Source organism: Oryctolagus cuniculus, chromosome 12, assembly GCF_051225735.1.
Source record: "Oryctolagus cuniculus isolate XC-2025 breed Fujian yellow rabbit chromosome 12, ASM5122573v1, whole genome shotgun sequence".
Lineage (NCBI taxonomy): Eukaryota > Metazoa > Chordata > Mammalia > Lagomorpha > Leporidae > Oryctolagus > Oryctolagus cuniculus.
In genome coordinates, this window is record NC_142878.1 from 97,887,164 (window position 1) to 97,905,350 (window position 18,187).

Below are 18,187 nucleotides of genomic sequence, written 5' to 3' on the forward strand. Positions count from 1 at the left end.
CAGCCTCATCTGAACCCGGCCTGAACCTGGGGGGGCACTCACTGTGTCTTCTCAGGGTGGGCCACCAGCGTCGAGGATGGCTCCTCAAGGCTTGTGCCAGCGCTGGGCAGGAGCGGACACGACGCTGACTCCTACCTGAGCACCAGCACAGCTGCAGATGCGCCTGCGGGTGCACTTCCAGGTCACAGCGCCAGGCGCAGGCGCACTCCTCACTGGCCGTCGCCATGGCGCAACGGGACGCATCTGCGCACTGCGACATCCCGCGTCCAGCGCCCCCAGGGTCACTTCCAGTCCCGCCCCTCCAGGCTTTACCCAGGCGGGGCAGCCGCTGGTGGCCCAGGTACTCTGCACCCCACTTCCCTGCCTCCTGGGAGTCCTCAATGGAGCTCCTGCCCCCTGGCTTCTGTTTGGCACAGCGCATGCTGTTGAAGCCGCATGGGGAGAGAAGCAATGCAAGCGGCATCACGAGCGCTCTTTCTCGCCAGAGCGTCCTTCTGGGGGATCAACCCCCCAGGTGACTACAAAGGCCGGGGCTGGGCCAGGCCAAAGCAGATGCCAGGGACTTTATCCGGTGCTCCCTTCTGGGTTCAGGGGCCTACGTCCTTGGGCCATCTCCCTCTGCTTTCCCAGGTACGTTAGCAGACAGCTGGATCCCACGGGGAACAGCTTCCGGGAGGGACCAGCGCTGTGCGGTAGCGGGTAAAGCCACCGCCCACAGTGCCGGCATCCCATATGGGCTCCGGTTCGAGTCCCGGCTGCTGTACTTCCGAAGCAGCTCTCTGCTGCGGTCTGGGAATGCAGCAGAAGATGGCCCAACTCCTTGGGCCCCTGCACCCATGCAGGAGACCCCGGGGAGGCTCCTGGCTCCTGGTTCCTGGCTTCAGATCCGCTCAGCTCCGCCCTTTGCAGCCAACAGGGTAGTGGACCAGCAGATGGGAGACCTCCCTCTCTCTCCTCTCACTCTGCCTCTCATCCTCTCCATGTGTAACTCTCAATGAAAAATAAGAAAGATCGAAAAAAGTAAAAAATTTAAAAAAGGAAGACACAGCTGTAAATAAAATACTGCATCAAGACCAACTACTAGAGTTTGTGTAGAATTTGATATTATATGCACTACATACCCTATTAACACAGAATTTGAAAAAGAGTTTAACTTAGAAAAGATTCTGGTACACATTCCTTCTCTTCTTCCTTACAAACATTCTGTCTGGCGTATTCTCTGACTCACGCATCAGGAAATCTTTGCAATTTATTTATTCAGACTCTTACGTATCCACTTGCACAAGGACACGGAACACCTGTGATCTACACAGTTCTCCACAGAACACAGGTCTGCTTGCCAGTCACCACCCTTCACAGTCTAGCCCTGCATTTAACCTATGGAATGTGTTTGAAATGTGACAAATCCTATCTTCCACAAAGCAAGACAGAATACAGAAAGGCAGCATCTGAGGTCACTGTTGACATTTTCTACGTGCACGTTATCATGTTGGTACTTTTTCTCTCATTTCTCAATGTTAGATACATCAGCTAGGAGCTGCATCATAAGCAGCACTAGGTGTTGGCACTGTGGTGTTGTGGGTAAAGCTGCCCCCTGCAACGCCAGCATCCCATATGGGTACCACTTCCAGTCCCAGATGCTCCATTTCTGGACCAGCTCCCTCCTAATTGCCTGCGAAGGCAATACAGATGGCCCAAGTGCTTGGGCCCTACCACTCTTGTGGGATACCCAGATGAAGCTCCTGGCTCTTGACTTTGGCCTGGCCCGGTCCCAGCCACCACTGAGGCCATTTGGGGAGTGAACCAGTGGATGGAAGATCGATCTATCTCTCTCCCTCTCTGTCTCTCTGCCTTTCAAATGAAAAACCTTATCTCTTTTTTTTTTTTTTTGAGTAAAGTAGCAACACCAGGACTTGAAACAGGGAATACCATATGGGATGCAGGTGTTCCAAGCAGCTTCTTAATGCCATCCAACATCAAATACCTGCCCCTGAAGGTCTTCTTACTCAACTTCTCATTTCACATGTGAGGTTTACAACCTTTGTTCCTCTCAAAAGGACAGTACTGTACTGCCTATGTTAGAAAGAGGAAATCTAGCAGGTAAGCGCTGTGGTGTAGCAGGTAAAGCCACTGCCTGCAGTGCAGGCATGAGCCTCAGCTGCTCCACTTCCAATCCAGCTCTCTGCTGTGGCCTGGGAAAGCAGTAGAAGATGGCTCAAGTCCTTGGGCCCCTGCACCCATGTGAGAGACCTGGAAGAAACTCCTGGCTCCTGGCTTCAGATTGCAGCAGCTCCAGCCATTGCAGCCATCTGGGGAATGAACCAGCAGACGGAAGACCTCTCCCTCTGCCTCTCTCTCGTCCTCTCCTTCTCTCTCTGTGTAACTCTGACTTTTAAGAAAATAAATCATTAAAAAAGAAAGAAAGAAGAAAGAAATCTAATCAGAGCAAGATCAGCAGTAACATTCCCGTGTCAGGCATTTGATAAGAGAAATGCCCCTACGTGTTCAAAGTGCCTCCCTGTATTCTCTCCATTTACTGAGTGCATGTATTGGTCAAACGACTGGTGCTTTTGAGGAGGATGAGCAGAACAAGAATAAGAGGCAAAGGATGACAATAATCTGCAGCAGGGCCATGGAACAAAGGTGGCAGAGAGGGAAGATTCTAGTTATACCAAAGCTATAAAGAGAAAAAGCTGAGTCGCTCCACATGCATGTAGAAACATCTAAAGGTACTCTGCTTTCTAGCCTAGGTAGGAGGCGTGAGTAACAAGAGCACCCATCAAAGAGAACACAGCCTTTTTTTACCTATTAAGACTGCTAACAATTACATAATAATGACCTGGAGTTCACACTACAGAATAGAGAAGCAGTGTGCTTCAAGACAGCACACTTGAGTCTTTTTTTTTTTTAATTTTTTACAGGCAGAGTGGACAGTGAGAGAGAGAGAGAGAGAGAGAGAGAAAGCTCTTCCTTTTGCCGTTGGTTCACCCTCCAATGGCTGCCACGGCCGGCGCATTGCGCTGATCCGCTGGCAGGAGCCAGGTGCTTCTCCTGGTCTCCCATGGGGTGCAGGGCCCAAGCACTTGGGCCATCCTCCACTGCACTCCCGGGCCACAGCAGAGAGCTGGCCTTGAAGAGGAGCAACCGGGACAGAATCTGGCGCCCCGACCGGGACTAGAACCCGATGTGCCGGCGCTGCAAGGCGGAGGATTAGCCTATTGAGCCACGGCGCCGGCCATACTTGAGTCTTAAACCAAGGGTTCTAACATGATCCAGGAGCAACCAGGACTATAACCCGGCGTCCATACAGGATGCTGGTGATGCAGGCAGAGGGTTAACCAAGTGAGCCACGGTACTGGCCCCTCCAATCACTCTCGTAACATCTCCACAGTTCCCTCCTCATGCGTGTCCTCTCTCAATCCCTACTCAGTATAGATTCTACTGTCTGGCACTATCAGGCCCCCCACCAGGTGCCCAGTACTCATCCTCTCCTCCTCTGTTTCTCTATCACAGGAACCTTAAAGACCTTGATATGTACTAAACCCAACTCTCCGCCATCACCTCACCTCCACACAAATAGCTGGCCATGGTTCAAGGATGCTACAAGGAACTGCATCCCCTGAACTGCAATGTCTCCATCATTAACGTTTTACCACATCTGTTCCAATCACCTTCTTTATCTAACTGCACCCATTCTCATTACTCTTAGAGAGCAAGTTTCTGACATAAGGGCTGATCTGCCCTATGTTCACCAGAGTAAACGTTCCACAAGAGAATATTCACCTCTGGAACCTCAGATCAGTAGCTGAATAAGGAAACTGATACCACACTGTCAGTCCAATCTAGAGGTCCTCTGCACACGCTGTGCCTGTCAACAGCAGCCCTTGCACTTGCTGCCCAGCATCAAATGCGGCATTCCCTTGCTGTACCTCTTTTATTCTCAAATAGCTGCTCAGTGTTTCCCCACCTTTGTGATATTGACAATTCTCAAGAGTTCCAATCTTTCACTCTTTAGGATGTCCCTCAAGCAAAAACTGTAAAGGTGTCCTCAAAGTCAAACTCATGTTGGCATTTTATCAGAAAAACCTCAGAAATCACACTAACCTTTTCTCAGCTTTTCTCATCAAGAATCACATGATGTCAACGTATGTCACGACTGGTGAGGTTAACCTAGATCATCTGGTCACCAGATTTTCCTCTGTAAATCATAAGCATTTTGTGGGGAGATAACCCAATACTACACAGCATTCAATGTCTCATCAAACTTCTTCCCACCAACATCAAGATCCATTTGTAACTTCCATATGAATCAACTATCATTATGGTAGACGCCAAATAATGGCTTGTTTTTTTAACTACCCATTTTACGGGGAGATAACCCAATACTACACAGCATTCAATGTCTCATCTAACTTCTTCCCACCAACATCAGGATCCATTTGTAACTTCCATCTGAATCAAGTATCATTATGGTAGATGCCAAATAATGACTTTTTTTTTTGAACTACCCACTTCTTCATCATTAACAAAACGCCCCGCTGTAAAGAAGAAATTTTTCTTATCTCTCACTTATTCGTATACAACATCAACATTTACTTTAGTGCTGAAATTATCCAGTATCTGGCCAGTGTGCGCTCCTTCAAGCTAACTTCTGCATCTTCATGACACACCCTATCACTCTGAAAGAATTTTTTTTTAAGATTTATTTATTTATTTGAAAGGTAGAGTTAGAGAGCCAGAGAAAGAAAGAGAGAGAAGAGAGACAGAGAGAGAGACAAGAGAGAGATGAGAGAGAGAGAATGAGAATCTTCCATCCACTGGTTCACTCCAGAAATGGCCACAATGACCAGAATTTTGCCAATCCAAAGCCAGGAGCTTCTTCCAGGTCTCTCACATGGATAAAGGGGTCCAAGGACTTGAGCCATCTTTCACTGCTTTCCCAGGCACATTAGCAGAGAACTGAATCTAGCAGCTGGGACCCAAACCGGCACCCATATGGGATACTGGCCCCACAGGTGGTAGCTTTACCTACTAAGCCACAGCACCGGCCCCTGAAGAGTTCTTCAATTCCTTAGAGAAATATATTTCCCAGGCTCATTACACATACCCTGCAATCAACTGTTCCTTCAAGGAACTTTGATTTCCCTCTTAGGAGATGACAGAATTTACAAATTCATCTAGCTATTTTTGATTGTAGACATCTTCCATGACCATTTTGAGGACTTCCCATATGCATGGATTTCAAACTTTTCGCATCAAAATAAACTTCTCTCTTAATTCCATTTTCTACAAACTTTTAAAGTGGTGTCATATGCATAGATTTTCAGTATCTACATTTATATTCATGTTTTAAAAACCATGAATTTACTTTAAATTTCCAATTCCTGTCTGACATCTTCAAATTCTTTTTAATCTTCCTCATTCTATATTTATAAATTCCTTATCTGTCAATAATAAACATAGTTTGTTGTAACCTCAATATATTTACTTGGTTGCTCAATCTCCTGAATATATAACCAACTTCATTGGCTGCCTATGCAGCTCTCAGTCCCACTGCCTCCTTCACCTCTAGTCTGGTTGCCCACTCTTCAGCTCCTGTACCTGTCACTGCCTCCAAAGAAAGGGAAGGTAGGGAAATCCATGAAGAGTCCATAACAATCCCAAAATGGAACTCCATATTTTCTCCCTGCAAACCTGCTTTTCTCTGAGTCTTCCACTTGTCAGTAATCCAATGTAATTCACTTCATTGTCTGGCCAAAATTGGGTTTGCTTCTTTTTCTCAGTATCCATCTAATAACACGCTTATTTGCTCTACCTTCAAGACTTAATCCAAGCATTGCTACTTCTCTCCAGCTTCAGGCCAACTTTTACAGCCCAAGTCTACTTATGCTGCTCACAAAGACTGCTTTAAGAGTCTCAAATTCTCTGCCTTGCAAGCCTACAATCTATTCCCCAGAGAGCAACCAGGATGACTTTTTTTTTAAGACAAACACAAACCAACGCACAGCCTACTCTACTGAAAATTCTCCATGGACTTAGACGTAAAATAAAATCCAAACCCTTCACCGTATCGTATCAGCTTCTTGAAGTACCCCTGCTACTTCTCCAACCTCACCCACCAGCTAACTAGCATCTGCCACTCAGATCTTTCTGTGACCCTCAGTCACCAGGCTCTGCTTCATGCACTCTGCGCTTGCTGCTCTCTTCCATAAACTGGGTGTAGTCCCTCACATCGAACAGCTGTGCTAGAATGTCACCTCCCCAAGAGCCTTTTCTGACTGCATTCAGTACCTCTAGCTCCATCTTCATACACTGCTTTTTTGTTTTCACAGCACTTAACACTATCTGTAGCGCTATAATGAGTTTTATTCAGTAGTTTAATGTCTGTCTTCCATTATAAATCGTTATTCTTATAGAGACAGCGTATTGACCACACAGTATTACTTATAACACCTCATGAACACTGAATAAATGTTTGCTAAGCTGACACATTTACAGAACTGTGTATGGAATACTACATGAAATACAATCACTTGAAGCTACGGACTCAGTATGCATTCCAAAATAATAGGGTCAGCAACCACCAGCAATTTCTAGAGCATACCCTCAAACCTGAGATGTGCCATTAACAGCAGAATTTCTGTGATTACAGAATGCGGCAACTAAAGAGACATGAATACCAAGTCAACTGACAAGCTGCTGTCTGCAAAATATAAAAGGTGAGCAGAGAGCCGCATGGAGAAAGTCTTTCTGAGCTGCCCAAATGACAAATATCTTCATAATAATATAAAGCTCTATCTGGAAGACATCTATAAGATTCAAAAATGCATACTCCAGTGGTTTGTACATGCATCAAGAATGAAAACCAACCAAATAAAAGACCATCTATGGCTCTTCGCAGCCCTGAAAGAAAGAAAAAGAAACAGGATGGATACACAAATGAGGCAGATTGATGGCATGAAGGAAAACTTGACAAGAATAAATGGGACTGCAGGAAACAATCATGATGGAGAAAAAGAGAAATGAACGTAACCATTCCATCCAGCATTCCCCAGAACAGTGATGGAAGAACATGTAACTAAAAATAAAAATAACTCCAAATAGCTGTCCGCAATGAGAAAACTCATAGACAAAGGTATAGATATGTGCACAAGCACGTGTAAAACAAATACTCATACAAAAAGGGGAGGCTGATAAACTTTCAAAAACAATGATTATTAAATGCATGTTAGGTCATATTATATGTTAAAAAACTACCTTTAAAATTTTTCCCCAGCATGATGGCAATGTGGCATAATATGTTAAGCCTGCACCTGCATCTCCAGCATCCCTTATGGGCACCAGTTCAAGTCCTGGATGCTCTACTTCTGATCCAGCTTCCTGCTAATGTTCCTGGGAAGGCAGCAGAAGATGGCTCAAGTGCTTGGGCCTCTGCACCTTCTTGGGAGACCAGGAAGAAGCTCCTGCCTCTTGGCTTTGGATTGGCCCAGCTCCAGCCATTGCGTTCTTCTGGGGAGTGAATCAGTGGATGGAAGATTGATCTCTCTCTCTCTCTCTCTCTACTCCCCACCTTCTCCCCCTCGCCCTCTTTCTGCAACTCTGTCTTTCAAACAAACCTTCCAAAAATGGCAAAATATTAAAGGGTTTGGCAAGAATGTGGAGAAAAGAGAAGCTCTGCACACTGCTGGTAGGAATGCAGATTACTACAGCCATCTTGGAAAACAGTATGGAAGTTCCTCAAAAAACCAAAAAGTAGAACTACCATATGATCCAGCAGTTCTACCCCTCGGTATATATATCCAGGGGAAATGAAATATGTCCATTGAAAAGGCATCTGCACTGCCATGTTTATTGAAGCATTATTCACAATAGCCAAGACATAAGACAAAATCTAAGTACTGGAATACTGATAAATATATAAGGAAAATATGATACCCATAAATAATGGAATATTACTTAGCTATAAAAATCGAAATCTTTTCATTTGCACCAACATGAACTGGAGGTCATTGTGTAAGTGAAATAAATCAAACAGAGAGAACTATGACTTGATCTCACTCTAAAAAAAGTCTTTGTGGAGTCTTAAAAAAAAAAAAACAGGTAATCTCATAGAAATTGTGTATATAATAGTGGTTACCAGAGGATGGGGAGCAAAGTGAGGTGGGAGTGATGGGGAAAGGTAGATGGATGAGTACTAGGTTCCAGCTAGATTGGAATAAGGAGTTCTGGGGTTCTATTGTACAGTAGGGTGACTACAGATCATTACATACCATATAGTTCTCTGTAAAGAAACACTAGAAGATAAAAGGCAAATAAAATATATCCCTAATTCAACGCTTCCACCATCTCTATGGCTGCCATCTGATCCATCAACTTCATTCCCTTTGATTGGATCATTTAAGTGGCCTCCTAACCGATCTTTGTGATTTCATCTCTGTCCCCTGCGTGCTGTTCTCAACACACAATCACGTCATGCTACTCGTGACCTTAGTGCTTCAGTACGATCATGTTGTTTCTACCCTGACTCAGTGTCTTCCAACTGTTTGTCATCCTGCTCCACACAATGCACCCCAAAAGGCTCTGAATGATGTGGTGCCCCTGACCGCATCTCTCAGATCTCAAGCAATTCATTCTGCTATTTATTCTTTCTGGAAAGTTCTTTCTCTGCAGAGCTGTGTAGTTCACTCCTTTCCCTCTTGAAATGTCATCCTCTCAGGCACTATTTGTTGAATGAATGAAGGAGTCAATGTTGTCAATAAAGCTGCTGTACTCACTCAGGCCAGGCCCTGCAGGCTTCTAATCCCTATGATGTAGTCAGGAACCAAGGACTGGAACCCATACTTGAAGGATACTGTGTTCACAGCCACCAAGGCATTAGCAGGCAGCTGAGGCTGTGCCCACAATCAGAGTAATATTTTTGCTATATAAGTTGATGGCAAGTCTGTATGTACAAACACAGAACTAAGTGTACAAATACAGGACTTTTTGTGAGGATAAAATTAACATTGCCGGTCAAAGTATGACCATAAATTGATACCATTTCCACACTCATATTGATATTGTAATTAAGAACAAGCATTTAGAAACCTCACAGCAATTGGACAGTGCTATGGCACATCAGTGAATGGGTCTCACATGGGATTGTACTGCATACAGTCATGTGCAGGCAGATCACTAATCTACACAGGTTCTGCATTTGTTTAAAAAAGAAAAAAAAACAGTCCTCACCACAGGCAATATTAAGTGCATTATTAAAAAGTACATCTTTACAGAGGACAAAATACAAGCATCTGCCTGAATACCTACCAAATGACCTTTGTTCTTTTAAATATACAGAAAACTACTAATTTTTGGTTTTGACACTTGTTCTCATAATTCAAATGTGCATCCAATTTTCTTTCTACAACATATACAAATAACACATAACAATTTGGAAAGTGTGTGTGTGTGTGTGTATGTGTGTGTATGTTAACTGTCAACACTGATAGGTATACTAGCAGGTGACCACTTCCCAGGATCTTCCTGGAGATTAACAATACTGTATTTGACACATAGATTATAATAACTTTTTCACGGAACTTCTTGTAGTCAAAATCTACCAACAATAGATGCTGGAGAGGATGTGGGGAAAAAGGGACACTAACCCACTGTTGGTGGGAATGCAAATTGGTTAAGCCACTATGGAAGTCAGTTTGGAGATTCCTCAGAAACCTGAATATAACCCTACCATTCAACCCAGCCATAACACTCCTTGGAATTTACCCAAAGGAAATGAAATTGGCAAACAAACAAGCTGTCTGCACATTAATGTTTATTGCAGCTCAATTCACAATAGCTAAGACCTGGAACCAACCCAAATGCCCATCAACAGTAGACTGGATAAAGAAAGTATGGGACATGTACTCTATAGAATACTATACAGCAGTCAAAAAACAATGAAACCCGGTCATTTGCAAGAAGATGGAGGAATTTGGAAAACATCATGCTGAGTGAATTAAGCCAGTCCCAAAGGGACAAATATCACATGTTCTCCCTGATTGGCGACAACTAACTGAGCACAAAAGGGGAAACTTGTTGAAATGAAATGGACACTATGAGAAACAGTGACTTGATCAGCTCTTGTCCTGACGGTTGATGTACAATGTAATACTTTATCGGTTTTAGTATTTTTTTTGTTCTAGTACCATTGGTTGAACTCTGTAATTAACACACAATTATTCTTAGGTGTTTAAATTTTAACTGAAAAGTGATCCCTGTTAGGAATTTGGAAAACATTATGCTGAGTGAAATAAGCCAATCCCAAAGGGACAAATATCACTTGTTTTCCTTGATAGGTGACAACTAACTGAGCACCAAAAAGGAAACCAGTTAAAGTGAAATGAACACTATGAGAAACGGTGACTTGATCAGCCCTCACCCTGACTGTTGATGAGCAACTTGATATGTTATCCCTCTTAGTATTTTTTTTGTTTGTTCTACTTAATACTTTTGGTTGAATACTGTAATCAATACACAATTCTTCCTACGTGCTGAAACTTAACTGAAAAGTGATCACTGTTAAATATAAGAGTGGGAATAAGAGAGGGAAGAGATGTGCAATTCCGGACATGCTCAAGCTGACTTACCTCAAACGGTAGAGTTAGAAACATACCAGGGGATTCCAATTCAATCCCATCAAGGTGGCATGTTCCAATGCCATCTCACTAGTCCCAGTGATCAAGCTCTGTTCACAATTGATCATAATGATAGGACTAAGAACCAAAGGGATCACATAAACAAGACTAGTGTCTGCAAATACTAGCTGATAGAATCAAAAAGGGAGAGAATGATCCAACATGGGAAGTGAGATACACAGCAGACCCATAGAATGGCAGATGTCCTAAACAGCACTCTGGCCTCAAAATCAGCCCTTAAGGCATGTGGATCCGGCTGAAAAGCCCATGAGAGTATTTCCGGCATAGAAAGCCAAGACACTCTGGGGGAAAAAAAACCTAAATGAAAGATCTCCGCGAGTGAGATCCCAGTGGAAAGAACAGGTCATCAAAGAAGGAGGTACCTTTCTCTGAAGAGAGGACAGAACTTCCACTTTGACTACAACCTTGTCTAAATATGATCAGAGTCGGTGAACTCAGGGGGCTTCCATAGCCTTGGCAGCTCATGACAAGAGCCTATGGTGATTACTGATGCCATAAACAAGAGTGTCAATTGGTTAAGTCAACAAAGGAGTCACTGTGCACTTACTCCTCATGTAGGATCTTTGTCCTTAGTGTGCTGTACATTGAGATTTAATGCTATAACTAGTACTCAAACAGTATTTTTCACTTTATATTTCTGTGTGGGAGCAAACTGTTGAAATCTTTACTTAATGTATGCTAAACTGGTCTTCTGTATATAAAGAGAAACGAAAATGAATCTTGATGTGAATGGAAGGGGAGAGGGAGTGGGAAAGGGGAGGGTTGCAGGTGGGAGGGACGTTATGGGGGGGAAGCCATTGTAATCCATAAGCTGTACTTTGGAAATTTATATTCATTAAATAAAAGTTTAAAAAAAAAACTTTCCAATACAACATTATGCAATAATGTCCTCTCCTAAACCACTCAGTCCTCTGAATGCCCTCTTGATAGTTCTCATCACATTCCAACATTACCATATAACTATCCATCTTCTACCGGACTACACCACTGTAGGGAAAGGCACCATGTCTATACGGGTTTATCACAATACTGAAAGTAGTTCCTGGCTCACACTAGGGATTCAGCATACTTTTATCATGAATTCATCTTACACAGGAAAGAAAACTGAAGGTGACAATAAAATGTGGCCTCTTCAACTGGCCAAAGGGAACATAGTGTCCACTTCCTAAACAAGAAGATACAAGACAATGGTGTAGCTCTCAGTATTATGGAAGTGAATGAGCTTTAGTGCATATTCATATGCCTGTGATTAGAAAAAAACAGTGAAATGAACTTAGACTTTTGCACATGAATGTAAAAAAGTAAACTAATATTAAATCGTTTGCAAGAACAGAGGCAAAACAAAAAGTTTCCTTTGAATTGGAATGTTTTCCATAACATATATGTGCATGCAAGGTGGATACCTCAAGGCGGGGAGGAGAGTCAGGAGTGTGGAAGCAAATACATTACTGTCCCTGAACAGAACTGATTCTTGTCTCAGCCAAAGACTTGATTTTGGCTTGTTTCTGCCTTTTCTCTGGCTTGACCAGAAGAGGAAAAAAAGTTTAAACTGTTACAGATCAAAAGTCTACTGACAGGTGATCCATATTACTTAGTTACTATGAGGAGACTTCAAAAAGTTCAGGGAAAACTGGAATTAAAAATTAAATTTATTCTCATGCAAAAAATGAAATCTATTTCATAATACACATTTTCCATAAATTTGAAGACCCCCATATATGATATCAATTCTGCAAGTCACAGTTTTTTTTCTACTCTGAGAGGCTGGGTGTCCCAGACCTCCCTGTCCTGCACTCCCTCTGGTGCTCCACAACCATTGAGGGACTGAAAATGCTGGGGGCAGAAGCACACGCTGCATGCTGTGCAGGATAAAGGTAGCAAAACGTCCTAAGTGACTCTGCAGGAGTACTGTGGGTCTCAGCTAAACCTTGCAAGACTGCTAACCATTCACCAAGAGGGTGGGGACAAGTCACTTTGATTGACTAGTGCAGCACTCAATGATAACCTTCTACATGCTAGGTATATCTGCAAGCTCTCACTGGCCCATGGTAAGCTACCATGGAAGCACACAACCTACATCAGTACATGTGGTTCTGCCTCCCCACTACAAGAGGTCTATACCAGCGCAGATTACACCTCTAGGATTCAGCACCTAGCACACTCCTACAGCTAGAATACATTAGTAATTGTTAGTTGCGAAGACAACAAGCTTTTTCATTGTTGAGTCCGTAACAGTTGTATCATTCAGATCAGTGGTACATCATGTTTCTCGGGAGATTTCACTCCTTCTAGATTTATCAAAAACACACAAATATTGTCATTCCTCATCAAATATGATACACCTACATTTTCCCCTTTATTTAATCATGATCTCAATCACTTGTCTCATGACACAAATGTTAAAGGTTTACCAATTTACCACTTTGTATTAAATCACACAATTTGCCTTGAAGAAGATTTTTATAAAACTATTACCCAAGTTCTATACGGTGTAATTAAATAAGTCAAACCAACCCTTAGGGACCTCTTGCTCTGAAATGAAATTTAAGAGCCAAAGAGTGCCTGTAACCTTTACTGAAGTCATGTCTAAAATGTGGCTTTAAACTTAAACTAATCAGATCTCCATAGAAAAGGCTGGTCACACTCACTGACATGCATACGTGTGAATTTCACCCCCACCAGAAAGATCAATATGGAAAACAAGACCAGACTGTTCCAAGGGTACTCAAAGCTAGGAGTTTCCCTATCACTCAAGGTTAGAGACAGTAGTGCTGCTTGCTTGTTCGCTGTCCCTCCAACCTCTAGCAGTTCTATAGATAAGGAAATAAAAAAATATTTCATAAGGCAACCTAGGTGGTGCCAATCACCAATCACTAATTTAATAAACATCTCAAAGCTCCTTTATGATGCAAGACCCACCAAGTAGATCCAAAGACAGTTCCTGGGGCTGGTGCCACAGTACAGTGGGTTAAGCTGCTGCCTGCGATGATGGCATCCTCTATGGGCACAGGTTTGAGTCCCAGCTGCTCCCCTTCTGATCCAGCTCCCCGATAACAGCCTGGGAAAGCAGCAGAAGATGGCAGAATTGCTTGGGCCCTTGCATCCACATTGGAGACTCAGAAGGAGTTAGTTATGGCCTCCTGGCTTCGGTCTGGCACAGCCCAGACCGTTGTGCCATTGAGGGAGTAAACCAGCAAGTGGAAGATTCTGTTTCTCCCTCTCTCTCTGTATTCTGCCTTTCAAATAAATAAAAAATAAGTCTTTTAAGAAAAAGATACAATTCCTGCACACAGGGGCCCCAAGTATCTATTTCACACAGCATGCATACATTATCTCTTTAAAATTAGCTAAATTCATGGGGCCAGCACTATGGCTCAGCAGCACCAGCATCCCATATGGGCACTGGTTTGAGCCCCAGCTGCCCTACTTGTGATCCAGCTCCCAGCTAATCCAACTGGAAAAGCAGCAGAGGATGGCCCAAGTCCTTGGACCCCTGCACCCACATGGGAGACCTGGAAGAAGCTCCTGGCTTCTGACTTCAGATCACCTCAGCTCCAGTCATTACAGACATTTGGTGAGCAAACCAGTGGATGGAAGACACTTTTTCTCTCTCTTGTCTCTCTCTCTCTCTCTCTCCCCCTCTCTCTGTAACTCTCTCAAATAAATAAATCTCCCTTAAGAAAGCTAAATTCATATGCATTTAGCAGGAACATTATTCATCTCAGTGTAACCTGAGTGTCAAACATCCTCTCCAATTACCTCTCAAAAGCCAGAGGGACAGGGCACTGAATCAGAATTAAGAGCCAGAATTTTGCTTCTACTTATTATATTGACACACTGGCTGGATTTGATAAAATAACTTCTAATTTCTCAATTTTAGCTCTTCACATTCAACAGATGAAGCAACTCTTAAAAAGCTGGATGAGCACAGATTATCTGAGAAGTACATGAAACAGTCAGAAACAAGGAGAAAGATGTATCACTCCTACTGAATTAGATCTTCAAAAAAAGAGACAGCATAAACAACAAAACTGAAAAGATAGCAGAGCTAAAGAAGAAATTAATGCAGTCATAACTGAAGGCTTTTTTTTTTAGATTTATTTATTTATTTGAAAGTCTGAGTTACACAGAGAGAGAAGGAAAGCCAGAGAGACAGGTCTTCATCCGCTGGTTCACTTCCTGATTGGCCACAATGTCCGGAGCTGCACCGATCCAAAGCCAGGAGCTCCTTCCACGTCTCCCACACGGTGCAGGGGCCCAAGGACTTGGGCCATCCTCCACTGCTTTCCCAGGCCACAGCAGAGAGCTAGATCGGAAGTGGAGCAGCCAGCACTTGAACCGGCACCCACATGGGTGCCGGTACTGCAGGCTACGGCTTTACCTGCTACGCCACAGCGCTGGCCCCTATGTCTTGAAATACTAAAAATCTTACAAAGCCTATAGTTAAGAGTACTGGATAAAGAAGGTGCTTCCTGATGATGGCTCAGACCCTTTATCTCATATTCACCTGTCAAGACTCTCCACACCTTCGATCCAATAGCTTATCACTTCCAGACTAATCCTTATGAAATGTTCACTTCCTTTTATTATTTTCTAACTCAAAAACTTAGGATTTCCTGAACCAGGAAATCACTATCTAAATTCCATTACATGATTCTCCTACAATTGTATGTATTTTTACTACTTATTTTTACTTTGTGAATATACCTCTTGGCCGTCCCATAAAAACCTTATGTCCAGTCCCATGTCATATTTAGGTTGATCATGTTTTCCCCATCTTCTGTGACTCTTCAATTTTGAGAATATCAAACCCAAAGTAGCCTCCAACATCCCACTCAAGACTGCCTCCTCTATTTATGGCCTTTTTCTATTTTCCACCTTCACTAAGTTGGCTTCACTCTAAAAGAATGTTTACCACAAGTTTATCACTGTCAAGATAAACAGAGAGTAGGGAAACATTCATATGCATCATATGCTGTATCCATGCAGCCCCCCAAAATTGTCCATGTCTCTAATTCCTGGATCCTATGAAGATGTTCTTCTTCTGAGAATGAAATAATATTCTGCATTTAAGCATAAGCTCTTAAAACAGAGGTGAGAGCAGGGAAGAAGACTGCTGACTGGAACTCAGGCTGCTGTTGCTGGAGAGGGCTGCATGGATACATGAGAAGGGGTGTGAGCAGCCCGCAGCAAAGGGGCTTCCATCCTAGGACAGCAGGAATTGAATCCAGGCAACTGCAATGAGCTGGGATGTCGCTCCATCCTCAGAGCTCCCAGAAAGGAACACGGACAGCCCTACTGGCAACTTGATTTTGGCCTCATGACACTCTAAGAGGAGGACACTGTCACACACACCATACTGACCTGCAGAACTGTGAAATAAGATAGGAACATTGTTTTAAGCTGCAAAATCTGGGGTTCTTTATTACAGTAGCAACAGGAAACTAATCCACACACACATATGGCTGTGTAGGGTCAAGCAAGAAAGCAGGCAGGCCAAAACACAAGTTCAGACATGCCATCCAAGCACCTCTAAAGTGCTGGTACTGAGGCTGGTCAGATAAAGATCAACACGCCCACTGGAACAGGAATCAAGTGAACAGGTGGACTTCATGACTCACTTTTTATTAGGGAAAACTTGGAGAGATTCCTCTAACCAAACTGAATTTTAAAGTAATCAGGTCAAATATATTAGAATTACAGCATATAAGACAATTTGTTTCAACTATTCTTGACATAGTATAAGAGATCTGCATTTAACTTCCAGACTCTCAAGCAATACATCCCTTTATGACCAAATGTAAGGTTTTTTTTGACATGACGTTTGCACAAGACGCAGCAAAGTCGAACAGCTGCATCCTGACTGTACGCCCAGCCTTGTTATTAACATTACACTAACGAAGAGCTCAATGGAGTAAACAGATAACTGCACAGGATGTTCTTCACTAACCTGAATATCTGCTTATAGCTAAACCAATACAAGCAGGGGATTTATCCGGAAGCTTTTGAGGAGAGCAGGGTGAAACATCAACTTGTTGGTGGAAATCTTGAATCCATTTACAAAACCACTGAGCCAACAGATGGGCGAGAGGGAAATGTGACCCCAACAAGAGGGTCCCCAGAGAAGATCCTGGTAATGTGACAACCAGCATTTTTAATTGCCTTACACAGTGAGAACAGTCCATCTAAAGGTACTAACTTTTAATCAAATTAAAATAACTTCAGACAATTTCCCCCAAAATGTACAGTAACGTGCCCAAGAAAAACACATACAAACACAATCACTCATAATCCCAACATCCGGAGGTAACTCCTGCTATCAGTATGTTGTTAGTTGGTTTTCTGATTTATATACATGTTTGTATTTGAATATGTATGTAAGAGAATACTTAGAAATGTCATATTGTTATAAAATTCAGCATTAATCTTTTACATCTATTTTCATGCACATCTCTGGCCTCAACAGAGGCAAAATGAACTTCCGACTTTACCAATTCACTGGCTACTTGGCATTAGAAAAGTCACTTCATCTTGGCTTCAACATTTCTACATATAAAAATGAATATAATAGTACCTGTTTCACAGCAATACAATTAGGTATGCATAAAATATTGCCCAAAACATAATAAGCTAGTATAAAAATGTTAGATCCTATCACTATCATTTCCTACAACCAATCTCCAAAAGTCTAACTGATGAGAAGAAAGGCTTACCTCTTAAGAATTTTTAGGATGCATTAGTATTATTTTCTCAAGAAAGAATGGTACAAAATAAATTATTCACCTTTAAGAAATTCATTTTACTGCCTCATAGCAATACTGGATATACTAAAGAAGCACATACTATCCTCCACATGGGAAAAAATGGAACTATAAAATTAATACCTTATTCAAACATTCTCAAAGATAAATTTTGTTTTGATTCAAAGAGCCTAAAACTGTTATATATTTTGGCTATTTAAGGATCCCTAGGTGGCTTCTTCAAAGAGAACGGGCACAGAAACAAACTAGCAAAGAAGGGGTTAGTGTTTGACACAATGGGTTAAGTTATACCTTGGAACACCAATAACCCATCTATGAGTGTGTGGGTCTAAGTACCCAATCTACTTCTGATCCAGCTTCCTGTTAATGCATTTCCTGGGAGGCGGCCAGTGATGGTTCAAGTAGTTGTGTCCCTGCCACACATGTGGGAGACTGCACTGAGTTCTGGGCTCCTGGCTTCATCCTACTCTGACAGTCCCAGCTGTTGCAGATTGGAGAGTCAATCAGCATAAGAAAGCTAAGTATGTCTGTCCATCTGTCTCCCAACCTCCTTCTTTCCTGGCCTCTGCCTTTCATATATGGATGATTTCTGTCTCTCTGCCATTCAAAAAATAGAAATAACCAACAAAACAACAAAATAAATTACTATTAACTAAGAAAAATATTTATGCATTGAGTATTGGCTACAGTTGGTATAATAACAGGAACACATTTGTGATTAACAGCAACTTA

General features: G+C 42.6%; 1 protein-coding gene across 7 annotated transcripts in view; it reads right to left on the minus strand.

The window, feature by feature from the left end:
* LOC149123181 (uncharacterized) overlaps nucleotides 1-18,187 on the minus strand; it is a 92,150-nt gene that overhangs the window by 35,473 nt on the left and 38,490 nt on the right. For 3 of the 7 annotated variants that reach the window (XR_016218329.1, XR_016218328.1, XR_016218327.1), the window contains exon 1: nucleotides 43-909. The exons of 2 other annotated variants lie outside the window; for them this stretch is intronic. Coding sequence is in view for 1 of the 5 variants with exons in the window: in XM_089310668.1 (XP_089166794.1) it covers nucleotides 43-463 (421 nt within the window). In the remaining 4 variants the exon portion in view is untranslated. Of the gene's footprint in view, nucleotides 1-42; nucleotides 918-18,187 lie in introns of those variants that run through there. 2 more of the 7 variants (XR_016218330.1, XM_089310668.1) reach the window with 2 other exon arrangements.